At 45.0% G+C, this 22,254-nt stretch overlaps 2 protein-coding genes across 13 annotated transcripts in view; one reads left to right on the plus strand and one right to left on the minus strand.

Annotated features, from left to right (window-relative positions):
- Positions 1 to 2,576, plus strand: part of YEATS2 (YEATS domain containing 2) — a 194,840-nt gene extending 192,264 nt beyond the window's left edge. For all 11 annotated transcript variants that reach the window (XM_085870069.1, XM_085870066.1, XM_085870064.1 and 8 more), the window contains 2 exons: positions 1,716 to 1,789; positions 1,905 to 2,576. In XM_085870069.1, coding sequence (XP_085726195.1) covers positions 1,716 to 1,789; positions 1,905 to 2,019 — 189 coding nt within the window. In that variant the 3' untranslated portion in view covers positions 2,020 to 2,576. The remainder of the gene's footprint in view (positions 1 to 1,715; positions 1,790 to 1,904) is intronic.
- Positions 2,486 to 22,254, minus strand: part of MFSD1 (major facilitator superfamily domain containing 1) — a 50,744-nt gene continuing 30,975 nt past the window's right edge. For both annotated transcript variants that reach the window (XM_085870075.1, XM_085870076.1), the window contains 6 exons: positions 22,013 to 22,169; positions 16,058 to 16,155; positions 7,509 to 7,621; positions 3,675 to 3,722; positions 3,477 to 3,536; positions 2,486 to 2,876 (listed from right to left, as the gene is read on the minus strand). In XM_085870075.1, coding sequence (XP_085726201.1) covers positions 3,481 to 3,536; positions 3,675 to 3,722; positions 7,509 to 7,621; positions 16,058 to 16,155; positions 22,013 to 22,169 — 472 coding nt within the window. In that variant the 3' untranslated portion in view covers positions 2,486 to 2,876; positions 3,477 to 3,480. The remainder of the gene's footprint in view (positions 2,877 to 3,476; positions 3,537 to 3,674; positions 3,723 to 7,508; positions 7,622 to 16,057; positions 16,156 to 22,012; positions 22,170 to 22,254) is intronic.

The following is a 22,254-nucleotide window of genomic DNA, read 5'->3' on the forward strand; positions in this document are numbered from 1 at the left end:
GGGAGGGGAAGAAGGCAGCACGAGGGTTGGGGAGGGGAAGAAGTCAGCGCAAAGGTAGGGGAGGGGAAGAAGGCAGCGCAAGAAGAGGGGAGCTGAGGGGAAGAAGGCAGCGCGAGGGGAGGGGATCTGAGCGGAAGAGGGCAGCGCGAGGAGAGGGGAGTTGAGGGGAAGAAGGCAGCACGAGGGGGAGGGGAAGAAGTCATCGCGAAGGGAGGGGAGGGGAAGAAGGCAGCGCAAGGCGAGGAGAGCTGAGGGGAAGAATGCAGCGCGGGGGAGAGGAGCTGAGCGGAAGAAGGCAGCGCGAGGGGAGGGGAAGAAGTCAGCGCGAAGGCAGGGGAGGGGAAGAAGGCAGCGCAAGGCGAGGAGAGCTGAGGGTAAGAAGGCAGCGCGGGGAGAGGGGAGGGGAAGAAGGCAGTGCGAGGGGAGGGGAGCAGAAGGCAGCGCGAGGAGATGTGAGCTGAGGGGAAGAAGGCAGCGAGAGAAGAGGGGAGGTGAGGAGAAGAATGCAGTGTGAGGAGACGGGAGCTGAGGGGAAGAAGGCAGCGCGAGGGGTGGAGGAATTGAGGGGAAGAAGGCAGCGCGAGGGGAGAGGAGCTGAGCGGAAGAAGGCAGCGCGAGTGAAGACGAGGGGAGGGGAAGAAGGCAGCGTGAGGGCAGGGGAGGGGAAGAAAGCAGCGCGGGGGTGGAGGGGAAGAAGGCAGCACGAGGGGAGGGGAAGAAGGCAGCACGAGGGGAGGGGAAGAAGGCAGCACGAGGGGAGGGGAAGAAGGCAGCACGAGGGGAGGGGAAGAAGGCAGCACGAGGGGAGGGGAAGAAGGCAGCACGAGGGGAGGGGAAGAAGGCAGCACGAGGGGAGGGGAAGAAGGCAGCACGAGGGGAGGGGAAGAAGGCAGCACGAGGGGAGGGGAAGAAGGCAGCGTGAGGCGAGGGGAGGGGAGGCGAGGGAGAGGAGGGTAAGAATGCAGCGCAAGTCGAGGGGAGGGTAAGAAGGCAGCGCGAGGTGAAGGGAGGGGAAGAAGGAAGCACGAACCGGGAGGGGGGGAGCGGAAGAAGGCAGCGCGAGGCGAGGGAAGGCGAGGGGAAGAAGGCAGCGCGAGGCGAGGGGTAGAAGGCAGCACAAGGCGAGGAGAGGGGAAGAAAGCAGCGCGAGGTGAGGGGAGGGGAGGGAAAGAAGACAGCGCGAGGTGAGGGGAGGAAGCATAGTCGGCCAAAAAAATTGCGGCGTCAGACTTGGAGCTGACAAAGGGCTGACCAAGATGGCGCATCCCCATCTTGGTTCGGCTTATTTTGGTTTTTCGTGATGAGCACCCCCTAACATTATCCTTAAAATGGGTGTTTAAAATTAACCTAAAGACCCAGTTTTCATTCATGCACCACGTTGGAGTTCCCTTAATATCTATGCAAAGTGTGGGCCTGCCGGGTTTCATGGTTTTGGGGTTATGGAGACGGACGGACTGACACTTGTTGGTATCGATATATGTAATACACAGTAAAAGTGAGGTAAAGGGGTGATTTGGTCAAATGTATTTCCTCATTTTTTTCTAAAAACAAACCCTTATGGCTCCAAACAGTGTGAATGTTTCCTAACAAATCTCTGCTCCACATGTTCATTTGCTTATTTCACCTGCAGTTTTGTATCAAAATTAACAAGTTGAGCATCATATTCCACAATCTTTTGTGACCCATTTGTCCCTCCATTCATGCTTACTCATCAGGCAATGGAGCTATTTGTGGAGGAGATTTTAAGAGAGGGATTGAACATAGCACATGAGCATGCATTACACACCAGGTGAGTGCACAATTGACTTGTATTCCTGAATGGCACTCCCTTTTGAACTTTGGTAACTAAAAAGTATTTGATTTCACATTGCTTGAAGCTGAGGTTCTGTCCTTTTCACGTGCAGACCCCCGCAGGAGCTGTGCCTGGTATGGGTGGCTGATGCTCTCAACCGCCTCCCTCATTGCGATTTCATCACAAACCAATACATGGGGGTTCAAAGAGATGCATTCCCACCATGAGCACTGGTTTTTTGTTTTATTTTTACTTGCAAGACAGTTTTACAAAGTGGATAGTTAGAATTTTCTACCTGCATTTCAAATAAATTACTCCATTTCCTACCATACAAAATGAAGTCCATCTAATGTGTACCCCTTCGTGCTGCCTTACTAAACCCACCCTCCCCGACCCCCACCTTATTTTCCCATTTTACCTCTGCCACCGAAGGTGGACGGAGGTTGTGTTTTTACCCGTCTGTGTGTGAACAGGATATGACAAAGCTTGGTGGATGAGTTTGGTAGGTGACAAGAACAAGCTGGTTTGATTTTAGTTTAGGTCCGGATTCCAATACTGCTTGCCTATCAGTGGGATACAAAACGTAAACTGTTCATCCTGGTGGAGGATGAACAGTGCGCTGCCAAGTGCCATTCTAGTTCTGACCACTTGGAGGTGTATGGCACAGCAAAGAGTGAAATCTCAGGGTGCAGATTGAAAGCACAAAGAAAGTAAATACTTTTTTATTGCAAAGAATAGAAATGCATCTTAAAATCCCCAGCTAAATTGGCTTAACAAAATGAAATGTAATGAAGAATCACAACTGCACCAAGTGTAAAAAGAAATAAAAGGGGTGGGGTCACCAAGCCACAGTTGAAGTGAAGCAAAGTGTTTTTACCAGCTATGGAACCAACTCGAGCGTTTGGAAAAATTGCTGACAAAACACCAATATCAGGAATCCGTTATTTATTTTGTAACCGATGCCAGATGGAATTGCATCACTCTTCAGTGGATGTCGCAGTGCTGGTGAGCCATCACAGCAAACATGTGGGTAAAGTAAGATTGTCCATACCACATTGTGCTTTTCAGCGTCTTCAGTAGTTCGCTGGGAGGGGAGGGGTAGGGGAAGGTTTGACAAAATATTCCACTTCATTCTTGAAGTTTCATGAACTCAGTTTGTGTATTATTTTGTTCTTATTCTCTCTTTATTTCTATTCTACATTGATGAATTTTATCAATTCCATATCTTATAAACATCTACTGCTGTTGTCACAAAGGGAGAAATAATGCTAGAGTGACTGCCAGTGTACTTTTTATATATTTTTTAAGCAAGGTGGTGAAGAGTTCAATTACCTGTGCAATTCAAATGACAAAATGAGGACCGAATATCTACCAGGTAAGCATGCAGTTAGAAATTGTACCACCTCCACAATTTTTCTCCAGCACTTCGCCTTGGTCGTTTAAGACTGAGCAATCTTCGTTGCAATGAATCGCCAAACAGATGATATACATCAACGCATGATAGTCCTTTCAAACATTTGTCAGAACCAGAAGGGTTCACTGAGGACTAGGCCAAGGTTCAGTGATCCAACTTAAACCAATCTGCAAACTTTTGACAATTTGCTCGTGCATGATACAAAAGAGAAAAAATCAATCATGCAAATATAATGGACAGTGTGAAGGTTCTGAATACGTGGTGACACACCTGCTCAATTGATTTTCAAAAGCCTGTGCCTTTCCCAAGAGGACTGGTTCAATTTTCCACCTGGGGGGAAAGGGAAGTGCATCAATCCATGTAATAGCACCACTCAAGTTGGCAGTCTTTTATCACCAAACCAATGTTCCTATTTGCAAGTGAGCGAGCTATGGTGTCTTCATCATTCGAACTTTCAACTGATCTCACCTTGAAACATGTCAATGATGTAGAGAAGAAGTGAAAAGATGAGGGCAGCTGCAACAAAGGATGGTCAGTTCATCTTTGCTCATTCAGTGTACAAGACTTTATAAAATAGGCAATATTCTTCTGTCTATCTATTAAGCAGCCATCAATGTAATTGCCTTATTGGCAGACATGATCTTGATAGACCAGACAAGGCTTGTGACATATACTTGTACATCAACACTTGCCTGAGTGCTCAGGGCACCATAGGGTTCCCACATTATTGCTATGTAAAGAGTTTTGTACAATTGGGTACAGCTTCGGGATTTTCATTGCACACAGGTCGGGTCAGGTATGGGAGCATGTGCCAGAACAGCGCGTCGCTGCGTCCACTTTCTGCCTGTACTCCAGGGGCCTCCGTCTGGCCTTCCCCCAGGCAGATGCCAGGCCCATCCCCATCTCCTTGAGATGCTGGTCAACCTGCTGCAACCACGAGGCACGTGGTCGGCCCATTGGCCTCCTCCACTCACGAGACTCCCTCGCTGAGAGAATCTGGTGAGCAGGATCAGCATCAGGAAAACGAGCCATATGTCCATACAGCCGCAACTGACGCTCACGGACCATGCAGGTAACAAATCTCATTCGAGTCTCTCTCAGCAACCACTCGTTGAACACAAAATCTGACCAGCGATAGCCCAGGATTCTCCGAAGAGACCTGGTACCAAAGGAATTAAGTCTCCGTCTCAGATCCTTGGTCAGTTTCCAAGTCTCGCATCCATAGAGCAAGACTGGAAGCACTAAGGACCTGAAGACTCGGACTTTCGTCCTTCCGCACAGGTACCGGCAGCGCCACACCCCATGATCCAGTGAATCCATGACTCCCCAGGCCTGATGCAGACTTCTATTGACCTCTGACTCAGCCAGCAGAGACATGAATATCACTGTCAAGGTAAGTGAATCTCTCCACGACCTCAACATCCTCATCACAAACACACAGACAGGACAGCAGCATCCAAGATGTCATTGAAAGCCTGGATATTAGTTTTGACCCAAGAAACCCGTAATCCCAGCGGCTCCGACTCCTCATTCAGCACCTCAAGGGCCCCCAAAAGGATATCTAAAGTCTCCGCAAAGATAAGTGCATCATCTGCGAAATCAAGGTCCGAGATATTGACATTCCCAAACGATGCACCGCAACTTGATCTTTCCGACATCCTCCCGAGAATCCAGTCCATACAAGTGCTGAAAAGTGTGGGGGCCAGTACACACCCCTGACGAACTCCAGTAACAACTGGAAATAAGTCAGAGATGGTACCACCACACTTCACAGCACTCTCAGTACCAGAGTGGAGTTCAGACATCAGATCGATCAGTTTTGGTGGCACCCCACGAAGACCAAGAATCCTCCAGAGGAAATCCCGATTCACTGAATCAAACGCTTTACAGAGATCAACATAGGCTGCAAGCAGCCCCTGCCGAAACTCTCGTCTGCGTTCGGTGAGGACACGAAGAGCAAGGATATGGTCAATTGTTGACCTCTTTGGTGTAAAGCCTGACTGCTCAAGCAGATGGTGGCGAACCCTATCAAGAATTATCCGAGCAAAGACCTTGCCCGGCACTGAGAGCAGCGTCACCCCTCGGTAATTGTTGCAGTCTTGGCGATCACCCTTCCCTTTCCAGAGAGGGACAACAAGGCCCCTCTTCCAATCAGTTGGGATGATGCCTGTGTTCCAGGCAGAGCACAGAACTGCATGCAACGACACGAGTGCAGCATTTCCACCAGCCTTGAGAAGTTCAGCATGGATGCCACAGATCCCTGGAGCTTTGCCCCGTTTCAACTGGTTCACTGCAGCCCGTGTTTCCACAAGCGAAGGTGGACCACAGTTGATTCGAGGGTCAGCAACAGGGATTGTAACACCCTTGACGTCCAACTCGACAGCTGGGGGATCAGCCTGGTACAACCGTTCAAAGTAACTGGCCCAGCGGGCCTTCACTTCAGACTCCTCTGTTAAGAGCCCACCACTCTCTGCTCTAACTGCAGTGCTCCGAGGGATGGGCTTGGATGAACGCAATGCGCGAATTCCCCTGTAAGCGGGACGAGAATCACCTGTCCACAGGTGATGCTCTACCCCCTCACAGATTCCTCGCACATAGGCCTTCTTGTCCACCCTTAGTGCACGTACAGTTTTACGCCTCAGCTCCCTGAACAGCTCAGCTCTGCCATTCAGCCTGGCCCTGCGACTCTGGTCAATGGTATCCAGTGTCCCTTGAGACAAAATTCTTCTTTGCCCTGCAGTGAGTTCCAAGACATCCACCGGCAACATTAAGGACGGTGGTCTTGAAGGTAATGCATAACTCTTCAGGACCCCCCAAAGCACCCAGACACCCCAAATATCCACTCAGCCTGTTCGCAAACTCCTCAGCTACTCTCTCCTCCTTGAGACTGCCAACATCCAGCCTTGGCTGGGATGGTACCATTCTCCAGGATTTCAGGTGCAGCTTTAGAGTTGCTACAACAAGCCGGTGGTCAGTATTGAGGAACTGAGCACTCCGGTAGACCCTGCAGTTCTGGATCATCCTCCAGCGACCGTCAACGAGGACATGGTCAATCTCCTTTGACACACCGCCAGCGTTGGAATACCAAGTCCAGCGATGAGCTTGTGGGCGCTGAAACCATGAACCAGCCACCCTATGACTTCTTGCAAAGTCAAGGAACTTAGTGCTATTCTGATTCATAGTTCCTGACCCATGGGGACCAACACGCGTCTCATAACCATCCCTATCAGTTCCAGTCGATGCATTGAAATCCCCCAAGACTAGAAGTGTATCTCGTCTGGGGCACTGATCAACCACAGACTCGAGCGTGGCGTAGAATGTGTCCTTCACGGTGAGGTCACTCCCCTCAGTCGGAGCATAGACAGAGACCAGGGAAATGACACCTCAGGAGTGACGAATCCTTAGTCTCATAATACGCTCGTTGACCGGTGTTACCTCAATTATCATTGGGGTCAGCTTATTGGACATAGCTCCAGCAACTCCTTGAGTATGGTAACCATCAGAGCGACCAGACCAATAGGTGTAACTACCCACCATTATCTCGCCACAATCCGGTCTCCGAACCTCAGAAAGTGCTGCAATACAGATGTCCAAACGCTTGAGCTCAGATGGTGACAGACAGGTGATCATCCTCTCTTGGGGATAGGACATTCCAGGCACCCACCCGAAGGGACCGCCTCAGATTAACCCAAGGAGACCGCCGTCTGGTGGACGACACCTCAGCACCACTCCGACACACTCTCCCGCAATCTGACCCAGGGAGGTAACCCCGTGGTTTCCCTCCTTTCATCAAAGATTGGGGGTCCCGAAGGCTTTGACCCAATCCCGCCATCCGGTGAGCTGCCCTGCGAAGGGAAGCTGCACAGGAGGTACTCCCACGGAGTGGGTTCAGATTTTTTTTGCGTTTGTGTGTTTTGCGGAATGAAGGGTTTTCTAGTGGCTGGAGTGCAAATCCTGCCACCAACCTCCTCATAAAAAAGCAACCCAACTGCAGGAGGACGTCCGCAGACACAGTTGGGCACTAGATATGGATGGCCGTTGGCTCACAAGGAGCTCCTCCGCCCTTTGACAGGTTTTGTTTTTAATCCTGCTGGGTGTCCATATCCAAACACCCTCCTCACCAGAAAACCTGGTGGGGGAGACGGTTTAGTCGCCGACAACCCGACCATGGAACAGGTTAGTACAGGTTTACATGGTACCTGTAGCAGGTCACAGATCTGACCTGACCTGACATAGTCACAGGTACACTTGTACACACACTGGATGAAAATTTACTGTACATGGTGAGAATTGCAATTGTACCACAAAGACAGGCGCAGAAGAAGAGTTCAAGCATGAAGTAGCCACTGCTGTCCAAAATGGCACCAGAAGATATTGAAACCACTGCCAATCCCAGGTTCTGTATACTCTGCATGCTACACGTGAGGGAGATCAGCAACCAAGTCAATATCAAAGTTCCATCACCACTACAATGGCAATGATGACAGAATCCACCATATCTTCATCATACAGCCAATCAAGTACATTCTGACCATAATTACAAGACAGAAACAGACAGACAAACAGACAGAAAGCAACAAAGGGATTAAAATATATATATATATATATATATATATATACATATACACACACACACACACACACACACACACACACACACACACACACACACACACACACACACACACACACACACACACACACACACACACACACACACACACACACACACACACACACACCTTGTACCATTAAGCATATAGGGCTGTGGAGGCACTTTATTTGGCTCGATGTTACAACCTGGATGGGTCACCTCTCCATTGCAGGATACTTAATATTGAGAGGGAATTTGGGATTTGTTCAGAGTGCCATTGATAACTCACCTACTATTCATGAAGGACACCATAGGAGCTTTAAGATCCACAAACGTATGCTTGCTGGCAGGATGTCTAGTTTTACGGCCTTTTTTGTATATGGAGTCGAGGCTCGCACAAGTACACTGAACATATCGGGACATAACATGACAAAAGGAACAGTAGTAGGGGAACACCAACAATGGAGTTGAAGGACTAGAGAAAGGGACACTTGGACAAACAATGGGTGTGGGGAGGAATGGTGAATAGGAAAGGACACATGGGGTGGACAAGATGGATACAGAAGGAAACTCTCAGGAAGGAAAAACTGGAATTTTAGATTGGGGTTGGGTGGGGGTGGTTAACAAAGGTAGAATAGATCATGGTTTTGGATTGGGGATTATCTGAGATGGTGGTGAACAGCTGTCTTAAAGACCTGGAGTGAAGAACAAGAGATTGAAGAAGATAAAGAGGAACGAAAAAAAAAAAAGAGGAACGAATGAGTGGAGGTGAGCAGTGGATTTTGGGAGTTTCCCCAGAAAGGGGTTGATGGTGGACCGTGTACAACTTACAGGAACCAGGGGGGGGAGCGAATAAAGCATGGAAAGAGCAGAGGGCGCAAGAGCAGAAAGGAGGCAGTCGAAGACAGACCACCAACCTGTCTGCAATGGTGGAGTGATAGGCCCATAGTTTCAGCTTCATTGTTGGAAATTCCAATAATCTTGAAGGCCTTGGTTTCTACACCATCAAGCTTCACAAGATGAGATGCAGGGGAGCCAGTGAAGAGGGGAGAGCAGTACTCCATCAAACTGTGGATGAAAGCCTTGTCGATGGATAAGAGTTCAGGTGTGAAACGATTCTGCATGACAGAGGATGCTCAGTCGGCAGCTGGCTTTGGAGCTTTGAAATGTGGTTTGCCCAAGAAAGATCATGGTTGATCGTGAAACCCAGGAGTTTTAATGACTGAACTTCCTCAACAGGATTGCTAAGAAAATTGATGGGGGATGAAGGGGTGAGGAAGGTTGCCAGACGGTTCTTTTGGAGGAGAGAAACGGTGAGTGTGTGTGATGTCAGGATTTAATGACATATGCCAAGTGTTTGACCAGCTTGTGATTTTATCATGGTGCGATGAGAGGGAAGAGGCTGCTGCCTACCTGTTTTAAGGATGATGGATGTCACGACAGAGAGTGGAGTCAATCAGCAAATAGATAAAGGAGATTTTCCAGAGAGTAAGAGAGATCATTTAAGAAGATCAAGAATAGAACAGGGCCTAGAACACTACATTGGGGCACTCCAGTCTTGACAGAGAGAGGAGATGAAAGGATTCCGTTGGCAAAGTGATATGCCTGAAGACTCAGATTCAGCATGGGAGATTCCAATTGTATTGAAGGCCTTGGTTTCTGCAGTGGCAAGCTGAGCAAGATGTGAGGCAGGGGAGAACAGTACTCCATCAAGCTGTGGATAAAAGCCTTGTAGGTGGATGTCGGAGGAGTTCAAGTGTGCCAAGGAAGGACTTTCGGTGGCTGGCTTTGGAGATAGTTTCATTACCGCTCCCTCCATCCCCCCACTTAGCTTATGGAAATCAATTTTTACAGCACGTGCGCTGTATACAATTGCAGAGTTTGAAATGTCCCCGGTGTCTCCATCTCCCCCCCCCCCACGTGCCTCAAGATAGCGAATGACGGCCGTCCGGTATATGGCAGTGCGTAACCTAGACGGAAATGGCGACAATTGACGGAAATACCGGAGTATTTCAATGGAAATGTGTGAAACTAATGTGTTATATATGTGAAAACCATTTAATTTATTGCTTGACGGAAAAAAACCAAGAAACGCGCCCCTCTCATGTACGAACGAACGAAAGACGTCATTTCTGCCCACCATCGCATTTCGCGCCGATCGCTGAATACTGAAAGCTAAGTTCTTCTTATTTATGCCATTATTCTTTTGCGTCCCCCTGCCACGCTGTAATCGAACGATTTCATTCCTTCAGTTATATATATGAAGGTGCTTATCACAATAATAACAAGATTTTTACATTTCAAATAATAAAAATACGCTTTTTAATTGTTTTTCAACTGATAAAGCATAAATTGCATATTTTAACATTAGTGTACTCATTTGCTTCACCATACGCACTGTATTGAAGGATTTCACTTGTTTTAATACACATTGAGAAACCATTTGTCAAATTCAGTCACAGCACAAGTAAACAAAGCTTTAATACATGTTTCCTTGACAGACTTTGGCACAATCGCCACTCTTTGCCTTTTCTGACAGAGTGCAGAAGTGGTGTCGCTCCCCGACACATGCTATAGATGTTGCAGTATCCAAATGTTAGTTTGAGGTCGCTTTGTATAGATTGTTTGTAAAAGGTGCCAAAATTGTTGGTGCGTTTATGGTGTGCAGGTTCTCAATAGATAAGAATGTGAAAGTGCAATTTGTTTGTATGAAATGACCAAACGTCATGACACAATCAACCTCCGATATGTAATATATTTGGTCTATTTCACCGAACAATCGTCAGGAGAGTCTGATCGTTCAAATCAAAGAACAATGTTGAGACTTAGCTGTGCCAACCCCACTACCCAGCATTCGTGCTCAAACCTGAGGCCTCGGGACTTGAGAAATATATATTAAGGCCCGGTCACACCTTGACGTTTTAGCCAACGTATGCCGATTTTTGATTTTTTTTTCTAAAACGCTGGCACACGTTGTATACGTTATGGGTAAGTTTTGATAACATTGAGAGCACGCTGAAAAACACTGCCATACGTCGTTGTACGTTGGCTTTAAACGTTGTACTTTTCGGTTGTCCTCAAATTTTTTCATGCTTGAAATTTCACGACGTATGCCGGCATATGACACACACGTTCCGCTACGCTGGCCACAAGTTGTAATACACGGTCTGCGATCGTTGACAGACGTCAACACATGCTACTTGTAAGTTAATCATAAGTTGAGACACGCCGAGGTAATGTTTAGCGTACCCGAAACTTATTTCTAACCTATGATTAACGTGTTGTTGGCACGTTACGCGATCGTTGCCACACATCGACAGACGTTACTTTTAAGTTACTCATAGGCTGAAAGACGTCGGTATAATGGATCGTCCTTGCGTCAGCGTCCACGGCCACGGCCAGGACACTTATTTGCAGCATTCTTCAAACTTTTCTTCGGCATGACGAGGATGTTCACACTTCGATGTCTAGCTTGGCTATGATTCCAATTGTCCATCGGCAGCGTCTATTTAAGATAGTCGAGTTTGAGCGTTTTAACACGTTCAGAAGAAATGCTTCAAATTTCCAAACCCCAGCGTCAAAAAACAAAGGCGAGTGACAGCAATTTAAATCGTTCATTGTAAACAATGAAAATAGCTGAGTGGTACCGTTTAAAAGTCGTTGAGTGTAAAAAAAATCCAATTGTTGAGCGCAAGCGTCTACTTTCAATAGTGGAGATGCAGCCATTTAAATCGTTAAACGCAAGGACGATCCATCATAACCCACACCCTCCCCCTCACACTCACCTACTACTGCCAACATGAACAAACTACTACTAATACTAATACTAATACTGATACTGATACTGTTACTGCTGACATGGACATCGACTCAAAAAGGACTCGAAAACACAGTTGGGTTCCCCTTTTATGAACACCATTTTTATATACCAATTCCCAAAACAGCTGGGAACACGTCTTTATATGGCAGTTGTAAGTTAGAAACACGTTCATTTTTTTTTTTGTCGACCGGAAGACGTCATTGGAATACATCTACATACGTCGATGTGTGTTGGGACTACGTAAAGAATTGGTTCAAAGCACGTCAAACATAAGTTAGAAATAAGTTTCGGGTAAAAAAGACATTACCGCGACGTGTTTCGACTTATGAGTAGCTTATAAGTAGCCTTTGTGGACGTGTGTAAGCGTCCACATATCGTGTGTAAAACTTATCCCCATCGCATGCGGAACGTGTGTTATACGCCGAGTATGTCGTAAAATTTTGAACATGTTTAAAATTTCTTGACGTACTCTACTTACTACGACGTATGATAGCGTACTTTAGCGTTCTACTCACGTATACCAAACTTACTCATACCGTATTTGACGTGCTCCAACGTTTTAGACACATTTTTCTTAGGTCGGCATACGCTGGCAAGATCGCCAAGGTGTGACCGCGATGTTGACACTTCCATTTCTACGGCAGTTATGATTCGAATCGTTGTGCGTCAGCCTTTTAATAGGCTACGTCACGACATCGTCGGCGATGCGTGCAACGCGCTATGCCTAAGTTAGACTATCTTTGGGCATCGGTTGTGTAGGCCGACAACAGGTTCAGCATTCGTTGGTACAAGTTATCTATAACACAACGAAACGTTCTGTGTCCGTTACCAATGCGTTATACATAAGACCAAGTCGCTATGAATACGTCCGAATCTTTAAAAAAAAAAACATCAAAAGTTCAACGTAAGCCAGCGTTTTACATACATTTTAATACGTTGCCATCGCTGGCTAAAACGTCAAGGTGTGACCGGGCCTTTAGCCACACCAATTCTGAGGACAATGATTGTCTGACAATCCATAAATTTCTGTAATTATGCTTCATGGTTATTTATTTATTTGTATGCAGTCTGGGGGTGCGGTTGTGCCGCTGATGCAATGCCCCATTACCAGAACGCTGATACTTATTTTGCCAACTTTGGAAGGATGACAGGCTGAGTCAACCCGCCTGGTGTTAATTCATCGGGTTGAGAGCGGCTTGAACTTAAGGCCCTCAGATATTAAGCCAGCCACCCTAACCATTAAGCCAAAACCAGGCTTATGTTTCATTGTGACTGCAAGTGACATGATGTTTCATGACCATGACATCTATCCTCGGCTGTATATTCGTACATGTCAGCGCATTATTTCCACAAGTAATGAACAGATCGCCCCATAAAGGAGGTGGCGTATCAGCAACTACAGCCAAAATGATTCACCATATGACATCATGACGTTGGTACAGTAAGTTTTATAAACTGGAATGCATTATGTTTCTTTATAAAAGTCAGTTGATCTAAAGGCCCAGTCACACCTTGACGTTTTAGCCAACGTATGCAGATTTTTGAATTTTTTTTCTAAAACGCTGGCACACGTTGAATACGTTATGGGTAAGTTTTGATTACATTGAGAGCACGCTGAAAAACACTGCCATACGTCGTTGTACGCTGGCTTTAAACGTTGTACTTTTCGGTTGTCCTCAAATTTTTTGCATGCTTGAAATTTCACGACGTATGCCGGCGTATGACTCACACGTTCCGCTACGCTTGCCACAAGTTGTATGCACGGTCTGCGATCGTTGACAGACGTCAACACATGCTACTTGTAAGTTAATCATAAGTTGAGACACGCCGAGGTAATGTTTAGCGTACCCGAAACTTATTTCTAACCTATGATTAACGTGTTGTTGGCACGTTACGCGATCGTTGCCACACATCGATAGACGTTACTTTTAAGTTACTCATAGGCTGAAAGACGTCGGTATAATGGATCGTCCTTGCGTCAGCGTCCACGGCCACGGCCAGGACACTTATTTGCAGCATTCTTCAAACTTTTCTTCGGCATGACGAGGATGTTCACACTTCGATGTCTAGCTTGGCTACGATTCCAATTGTCCATCGGCAGCGTCTATTTAAAATAGTCGAGTTTGAGCGTTTTAACACGTTCAGAAGAAACGCTTCAAATTTCCAAACCCCAGCGTCAAAAAACAAAGGCGAGTGACAGCAATTTAAATCGTTCATTGTAAACAATGAAAATAGCTGAGTGGTACCGTTTAAAAGTCGTTGAGTGTAAAAAAAAAAATCCAATTGTTGAGCGCAAGCATCTACTTTCAATAGTGGAGTTTGAGCGATTTAGCACGTTCAATAGAAACGATTAAAATTTCCGAGCGCCAGCATCAAAAAACAAAGGCGAGTGACAGCAATTTAAATCGTTCATTGTAAACAATGAAAATAGCTGAGTGGTACCGTTTAAAAGTCGTTGAGTTTAAAAAAAATCCAATTGTTGAACGCAAGCGTCTACTTTCAATAGTGGAGATGCAGCCATTTAAATCGTTGAGTGGCAGCCTATGAATAGCAAACCCCACGTCACCGGCAAAGATAAACTGCCGCACGATATGGATAAGTTAGGCTATCGTTGGGCATAGTTTGTGAACGCCGGCTACACGATAATTATTCGTTGGTATACCGTATCTATAAGTTATCGAAGCGCTGTATGCACATTATTAGTTCATTGTGCATTTGTCCAACCCGTTATGAATAGACCTAAATCGTAAAAACAAGCCATAGCTCATTGTTGAAAAAGCCCCATAAAAAATTAGCCGCAAAAAACTTCGAACAATGGTGCAAAGATGTCTCCTACCCATGGACACGCGGACGCAAGGAGGATCCATCATAACCCACACCCTCACACTCACCTACTACTGCCAACATGAACAAACTTCTACTAATACTAATATTGATACTGATACTGATACTGTTACTGCTGACATGGACATCGACTCAAAAAGGAACTCGAAAACACTGTTGGGTTCCCCTTTTATGAACACCATTTTTATATACCAATTCCCAAAATCGCTGGGAACACGTCTTTATATGGCAGTTGTAAATTAGAAACACGTTCATTTATTTTTTTTGTCGACCGGAAGACGTCATTGGAATACGTCTACATACGTCAATGTGTGTTGGGACTACGTAAAGAATTGGTTCAAAGCACGTCAAACATAAGTTAGAAATAAGTTTCGCGTAAAAAAGACATTACCGCGACGTGTTTTGACTTATGAGTAGCTTATAAGTAGCCTTTGTGGACGTGTGTAAGCGTCCGCATATCGTGTGTACAACTTATCCCCATCGCATGCGGAACGTGCGTCATACGCCAAGTGCGTCGTAAAATTTTGAACATGTTTAAAATTTATTGACGTACTCTACTTACTACGACGTATGATAGCGTACTTTAGCGTTCTACTCACGTATACCAAACTTACTCATACCGTATTTGACGTGCCCCAACGTTTTAGACACATTTTTCTTAGGTCGGCATACGCTGGCAAGATCGCCAAGGTGTGACTGCGATGTTGACACTTCCATTTCTACGGCAGTTATGATTCGAATCATTGTGCGTCAGCCTTTTAATAGGCTTCGTCACGACATCGTCGGCGATGCGTGCAACGCGCTATGCCGAAGTTAGACTATCGTTGGGCATATGTTGTGTAGGCCGACAACAGGTTCAGCATCCGTTGGTATAAATTATCTATAACACAACGAAACGTTCTGTGTCCGTTACTAATGCGTTATACATAAGACCAAGTCGCTATAAATACGTCCGAATCTTTAAAAAAAAAAACATCAAAAGTTCAACGTAAGCCAGCGTTTTACATAAATTTTAATACGTTGCCATCGCTGGCTAAAACGTCAAGATGTGACTGGGCCTTTACCAACCAAATGGGCTTGAAATTTGATCAATGGCCACATCACTAATTGGAGCCAAAGTGCAAAGTAAGGCTGAAATGTACGTGTATGAGGTGCTGACATTCTGTTTATGGTTCTCATAACCTCTGACTCCAGCTCCCAACTCATGGCTGATGAGCAGGTTTCCCACCAAAAGTTCCAGCAATGTTTTCATGGGGCAACGCTACAAGCTCAAATCAGTATGGCTGAAGTTCAACAAAGCAATTTGATTCACCAATGACATTTCATTGCCTTGATCAACCATCAGTTCCTCTTCAATTAATGTCGACGCGCTCTCATCTTCAGATAATAACATTCCTCGGAAACACTCGTGGCATGCTTTCAGAAAACTGGTCACCATGATGAAATTCCGTACAAGATCAGATTTGAAACGCTTTTGAACAACACTGGGTCAAAGATTGTAAGCAATGTAATACAAATAAACCACTCAAAAGTGACCTCGTTGGGAGCATATTTCATTTTTAAATAACATGGGTAATATCAAGATTGACTCACAATCCATAGGCAGTGCCTAGTTGGTGACTCTCGACCACGAATGCAACAATTGGCCAAAGGGAGCATGCCAGCATTGAATAAGAACAGCCCATAATCACCTGCACAACAGGAAGAGAACAAGTTATAAAATACCTGAGTAGCAATTGTTTGGAGTACATGATCATAACCTCGATTCATCTTGCATAAGGATACACAAAGAACTTGGACACAGGAGACGACGAATCGGCCAATCAAGCCTGCTTGACATGTACACAATATTAATTCAATCTGACAGTTTATCAACTTGAATTCACTGGGAAAAGAGGTTGTGGGGAGGAGTAGTGGAAGCGAGGTTGACATGATTCTCAAGCATTTCATGGAATGTTCACAATTCACAAGAGTCCTTACACCATGTCCCACAGTACAGGTCAAGGATCAGCAGAACATGTGACGCTGCACAGCTTCTCTGAAACTGGCTGGCCAGGTTTGTCTTTCATAACAGAGTTAATGCAATAACTTAGATAAGGTACCGGTGCATGGTGGCCACATTTTTCTCATCACACAATAGGATTTTTCAGCTGTTCTCATGATCACTCAAGTATGACTACAAGCAAACCAAATCAATCAAATGTACCAGACAGGACATGACAATTGCCTTGTATGACGGATTTCCAAAAAAGTGTTGGAGAGATAAAGTAAGAGAAGGAGCCACAACTATGTATGACCTAATGCAATGGTTCTCATACTGGGGGTGGGGGAGCTTCAGAAGTTTCAAGAAAAATTAATTCAACATTTTGATCGTATATTATTAGACAGTCTGCTACGACTTAGTCTGCTACGAACCCTCTCCCCCCTCCCCCCCCCCCCAAAATAATAAAAAAAACAATTGAACAAAAATTGAATGAAAGAATAATCAAAAATTGTTTGGTTATAATATATTTGTTTACTTTTAAAACATTCTATCTAAACTTGTAAAAATATTGTTACGGCCCGGGGTTCAAGGTTCAACGCGAGGGGAAGCACCTGAGTTCCTCCCAAACTCCCGGTCCTGAGGCCACTAGCCACCGATGACTCAGTGGTCCGCTAGGTTGTTAAGCAACCATGAACACCAATTCGTCCTGCCAATCCTGGCTGGGTGTCACTATTTTGCGTGGGTATTTTACCTTTGGACGGCCGCACCAAACGAGTTTCGTGCCCTCGACGCACATCCAGATTACCGCCAAGCAATACAGTGAGTGTGTGCTGGTTAGCAAGAGCAAATCACGTGGGGTAAAAAAAAAAAACTTCCAGGCTGACACTATATGCGGACTATGCTGGAGGAACAGGGTACATTTACAACTGGGTACATTTATAATGCAAGCAATTTATTACAGCAATGGCGAGGAAAGGTATGTGTCCAATAAGCCAGGGATTTATTACATGAAAATACGTACAGCATGGAAAGCAAGGGTGGTGAGGTGCAGCAAAAGAAAAACAGTTATTTACAAACACAAAAGACAGTGCAGAGTCACCTCAATCCTAAAACTTCTACAATCTTAATGATGCGAACAAAACAGGCACCAATCAGAATCATTCCCCGAGGATATTAGAACAGAGTAGTTTGAAGTGGTTTCGGCCTCTCATTTACCAGGCACGGTCGACAGACCAACACAAACCCCGTTGCGAAGGAGGGGGATAAGGGGGAAGGAAAACTGAGGGTGCCTATGATGCATTGTCAGATGGAGGCACGTTGACGGGTGTGGTGAAGTGCGGAGAGGAGGGTGTAAAGACGTGGATCAAGGGGGGTTGGAAACGAAGCAACTAATGTGTGAGAAGATAATGCTAAGGTGAATGTAATGAGGTCTGTATGTGTAAATACTAAGGTTTATCTAAACTGTGCACGGTCTGGCACCGGGCTTTCTCGCTTGTTCCGTGCTCTACTCTGTTATACTCTGTTCCACTTGCTCCATCAAGCTCTGTTGTTCATTGCACTGTGACCCCATGAAGAACGTGCAGCCAGAGAACCAAACCCTTTTTATAATCCTCTGGTGGGGGCGGCATTTGGGAGCGGAGCGATGAGCGTTTTCCAGCACCCTCATTGGTGTGTGGACGATTTTCCCAGCGCTAGCTCCATCCATGCGATGCTTCCACAGGGGAAATGGCCTCACACTGAACTCTGCCATGTGATCCATCCCTGAGGTTAACATTGCACCGGGGTATTTGGTTGCACTCTCCGGCCATGAACACGTGCTGGACAACCAATGAGAGGAGTGCTCGGGCTATCCACACAACTTTGAAGGGAGTCTCGCACTTCAAGTTACACACTAGAACATCCAAACCCGAGTTCCTGTAATGGTATACCGTGCACCCCCTGTTCCCTGTTGGTCCAAAAGGGAGTGGTGGTGACTGTGGTTGAGGCATTTGTAGCAGCGGTGTAGTAGTGAGTTAATTTGTGGTGGTTTGTTGTGGCTGTTAATGGCGAAGGTAAGCAAGTTTGGGTTTTGATCTGATAGTGTGGCAATTTTTCATAAAGGAATCTTGATGGTGGATGAAAATGTTGCAACATTGGGGTTCGAGTCGAGTGAAGTCTGAGGTGGAACATCTGTTGGTTAATGGCGTGCGTATGCAAATGATCTACCCGTTACTGTGGTCCTTTGTGTGCATGCATGCATTAAGGAAGGAAGGAGAGGTTCTTGTGTGCAGTGAAGCAAAATAATTTTTAAAACAAAAAGAAAAACACTAACTAAAGCCCTCGCATTGCATATTGTCACATGAACCCACTACACATAAGGGGAAGGCTATCTAAAACGAATAGTAATGAAACTAGAAGGGCACTCGGTAGAGTGCATACCTCCGCCACTCAATGCCTGATCCACGAGAACATATCTGGCCCAATACATTTTTGAATTATATTACATATCGTTTTTGGCCCTTTCAATGGTGGAGAATCACTTATAAAAATTAAATTGTCATATTCAGATAGTCACCAAAATTGAATCAATTATTCCTTGTCACACACCCAACGTGTCCACCAAGTTTCATCCGAATCCGTCGACAACTTTGAGAAATCGTGGTATCTATCGTTCTTGGCTCTATCTCTCAATGGTGAAGAATCACTTAAAAAATTCTTGTAGCCGGATCCAGATCCGCATCTTCACCAAAAACTAATCAGTTCGTCCTTGTCAAACAACCGAACCTGTCCACAAAATTTCACCTGGATCCATCCACCACTTTTTGAGATATCCTGCACACAGACAAACAGAAAGGGATGAAAACATTCCCTCCTTCACCTTCGGTGGCAGAGGTAAAAACTCTCGAAACTGCTATATGTTGTGTGCCATTGCCTCGGGGGAGTGCCGTTTCACAGAACCACAACAATATACACCACCATAGCAGCATAGCAGACTGCTTGAGAATTACTAAAAGCTGATGACTCACGAAATACTTGGAGTTACTGACGACCTATTACTGCACTAATTTTATAGATGTTACATATCACTTAGCAAGAGATGTTGGGGAACATTCAACGTGCCACATCGTTCAATATTTTATGTTTCATACAAGTTAGAAGTCGTCCGTTATGCTGAATTAAATACTATCTAAATGGCTCTCTTCAGAGATCGGCAAAACCCTGATCGAGTGGAAACTCAATTTCCAGTCCTGAGCTGGGGTAAATTTTTGGGGTGTGCATGATACATATAAAATGGTATTTTCCTGAAAAGTGCCCTGTGTATTACATAATAGTAATTAGTGAGTTTATTGTCATATATATGTGATGAGCAAACAATGAGAAATATGCTGATATTCATTGTCAAGTTTAAGTACGCATTAAGAAAATAGATTCAGATAGAGAGATAGAGATGAATTGTGAATAGACAGCCCAAAACACCATTTTTGGTGTTGAAATATCTATAACCATTATTTTGATGCTCACAAAACTTTAGACAACACATTCATTGTGTGACAACCCCCATCCAAATCCTTGATCTTTTCTACCCTCGTTAATCCACCCCAAAACCACCTCCTTCAAATTCCCTGCTTTCCTTCCTGAAAGTCCCTGTAATATCCATCTTGTATTCCCCATGTTCCCCACCCCATTCCTCTCCCTTCCATAGATCTCCTTATGTCTCTGTTCCCCACCGTTTTGTCCTTCCCACTCCTGCCCCTATCTTGTCTCATGCCCCCCTTGCTGTGAGTTAGCTCTCATATGAGCCTCGACAAGATATACAAAAAAAAAAAAAATTTGAGGCTCCGGATTGCAGTTGGGTAAAAGCTGCCGTGTAAAGCAATTTACAGTTGCTCTTGTTGGAACAATAATGCTTACCTGAACGGGGAAGTTCTAAAATAGCAGCAATATCCCTGAGTGCTCACCTGGTAGCGGCTGGATAACATAACCAGGGAACCACTGGGAGGCATGGATGACCCACAAAATATGCAACAGAGAAGAAAGTAAATACCGATGGATTTTTTTTTAATTCAGTGAACAAACTGGTACACCACGGGTGATCAAGTTTCATCAGAATTGTGTGTAGTTTCTGAGAAGAGAGAAAACACCTATTTTGGGGGGCAATCCCCCTGTAGACCTCCCGAGACCTCAATTGTTTTAACTGCCATGAACAAACTTTGGTACATACCGGGTGATGAAGGTTATGATTAAGTTTCATCAAAATCGTGTGTGTTTGGTTTCAGAGAATAAATTGCAAGTGTTTACGGACAGATGGACAACGCACTATATTATGTTACATGACGCTACGTAATGTTATGACGACGTGCTATGAAAATCCATTTATGTTCCAGATGAGCTAAAAATGTGATGTGATGGGTGGAACTCATCTCAGACGATAGCTTTCACTCTTTTCGCTACTCAGCTGGAGTACTTGCTCTCGATGGAAGGCAAATCATACCCAACATTTTTACAAGCAGTCTTTACGATCTTGTTGAGTTTGGATCAGTCATCCTGCGTCAAGCTGCCATACCAAACAATGAAAGAGTGTCAGGACACTCTCTATCATTGACAGAACTTGAACACAGGATGGCCGACACCGAAACTTTTCAACCTTCTCAGAAATAACAACCTTTGCTGAGCCTTTTCACGCAGTGATTGGTGTTCATCTCCCAGTTAAGGTCATTGGAAATATGTTTCCCTAAAAATTAAAAAAAAGTTTCAATCTCAACTTCAGCATTGTGACTAACCAAGGATTGAAGAGGAGTTTTTTTTTCCATAAGTCAACAATAATTTATTTGGTCTTCACGACGCTGAGTTTGAGATCCTTTAAAGAACAAAATTCCACAAGTTTGACTTTATTACGGTAATCACTTTCATCACTATTCGGAATAAGGCCAGCAATAGTTGCGTCGTCTGGAAATTTCACCACCAGTGAGCTATCAGATGATGCGACACAATAATGAGTGAACAATGAATACACAATCGGAGATAAAACACAGCCCTGAGGTGCTCCAGTCGGTCGGTGTTCAGGGTGATTGTCTAATAAGTTTTACAAACCAATTTTGACCACCTGTGTTCTGTCTAAAAGAAAATCCAAAATCCAGTTACAAATCGAACCATGAAGATCAAGTGCATCGAGTTTAAAATTAAGTTTGTGAAACAAAATCGTATTAAAAGCAGAACGAAAATCTAAGAAAAATAACCTCGCATGGGTAGGCATTCGTTTATCCAGATGATTTAGCACGTGAGTGAGTGAGTGAAACAGCATCAACAACTGATCGATGACAGCGATAGGCAAACCAAGAAGGGTCAGGAAAAGCAGGAAGAACAGATTTTAGGACGTTCGAAAGATTTCATAATGACGAATGTGAGCGCGACTGGTATATAATCATCGAGGCAAGTCACTGGGGAACGCTTCGGCACAAGGATAAAGATAGACTTTTTCAAAACACGAGAAATTTTAGAAAGCTGAAATTGTCCTGGATTGGGGATAGCCTGCTTTATTTTTCATGGACCCACTTATCATCACCAAAAAATGAAAACTACATTACCATGGCAACCCAGGGATTCAGGAAGGTGAAGGCAAGTAAGCAGTGGCTCCCAAGGGTAGTGCCTACAGAAAGGAGGACCCACATCACGTTTTTGCCGACAATATCCACAATAAAGCCGAAGATGGGCGCCAACGGAGCAGATAGTATGTACACGATGCTGGAATACACACCATCCCCCAAAACATGCTTTAATAAAACAGCAAATCAAAGAGGATGATCACCATTTTCAAATCCTACTCTTC

This window comes from Eptatretus burgeri, chromosome 2 (genome assembly GCF_056783735.1).
Source record: "Eptatretus burgeri isolate ZD-2024b chromosome 2, Ebu_testis_v1, whole genome shotgun sequence".
NCBI lineage: Eukaryota > Metazoa > Chordata > Myxini > Myxiniformes > Myxinidae > Eptatretus > Eptatretus burgeri.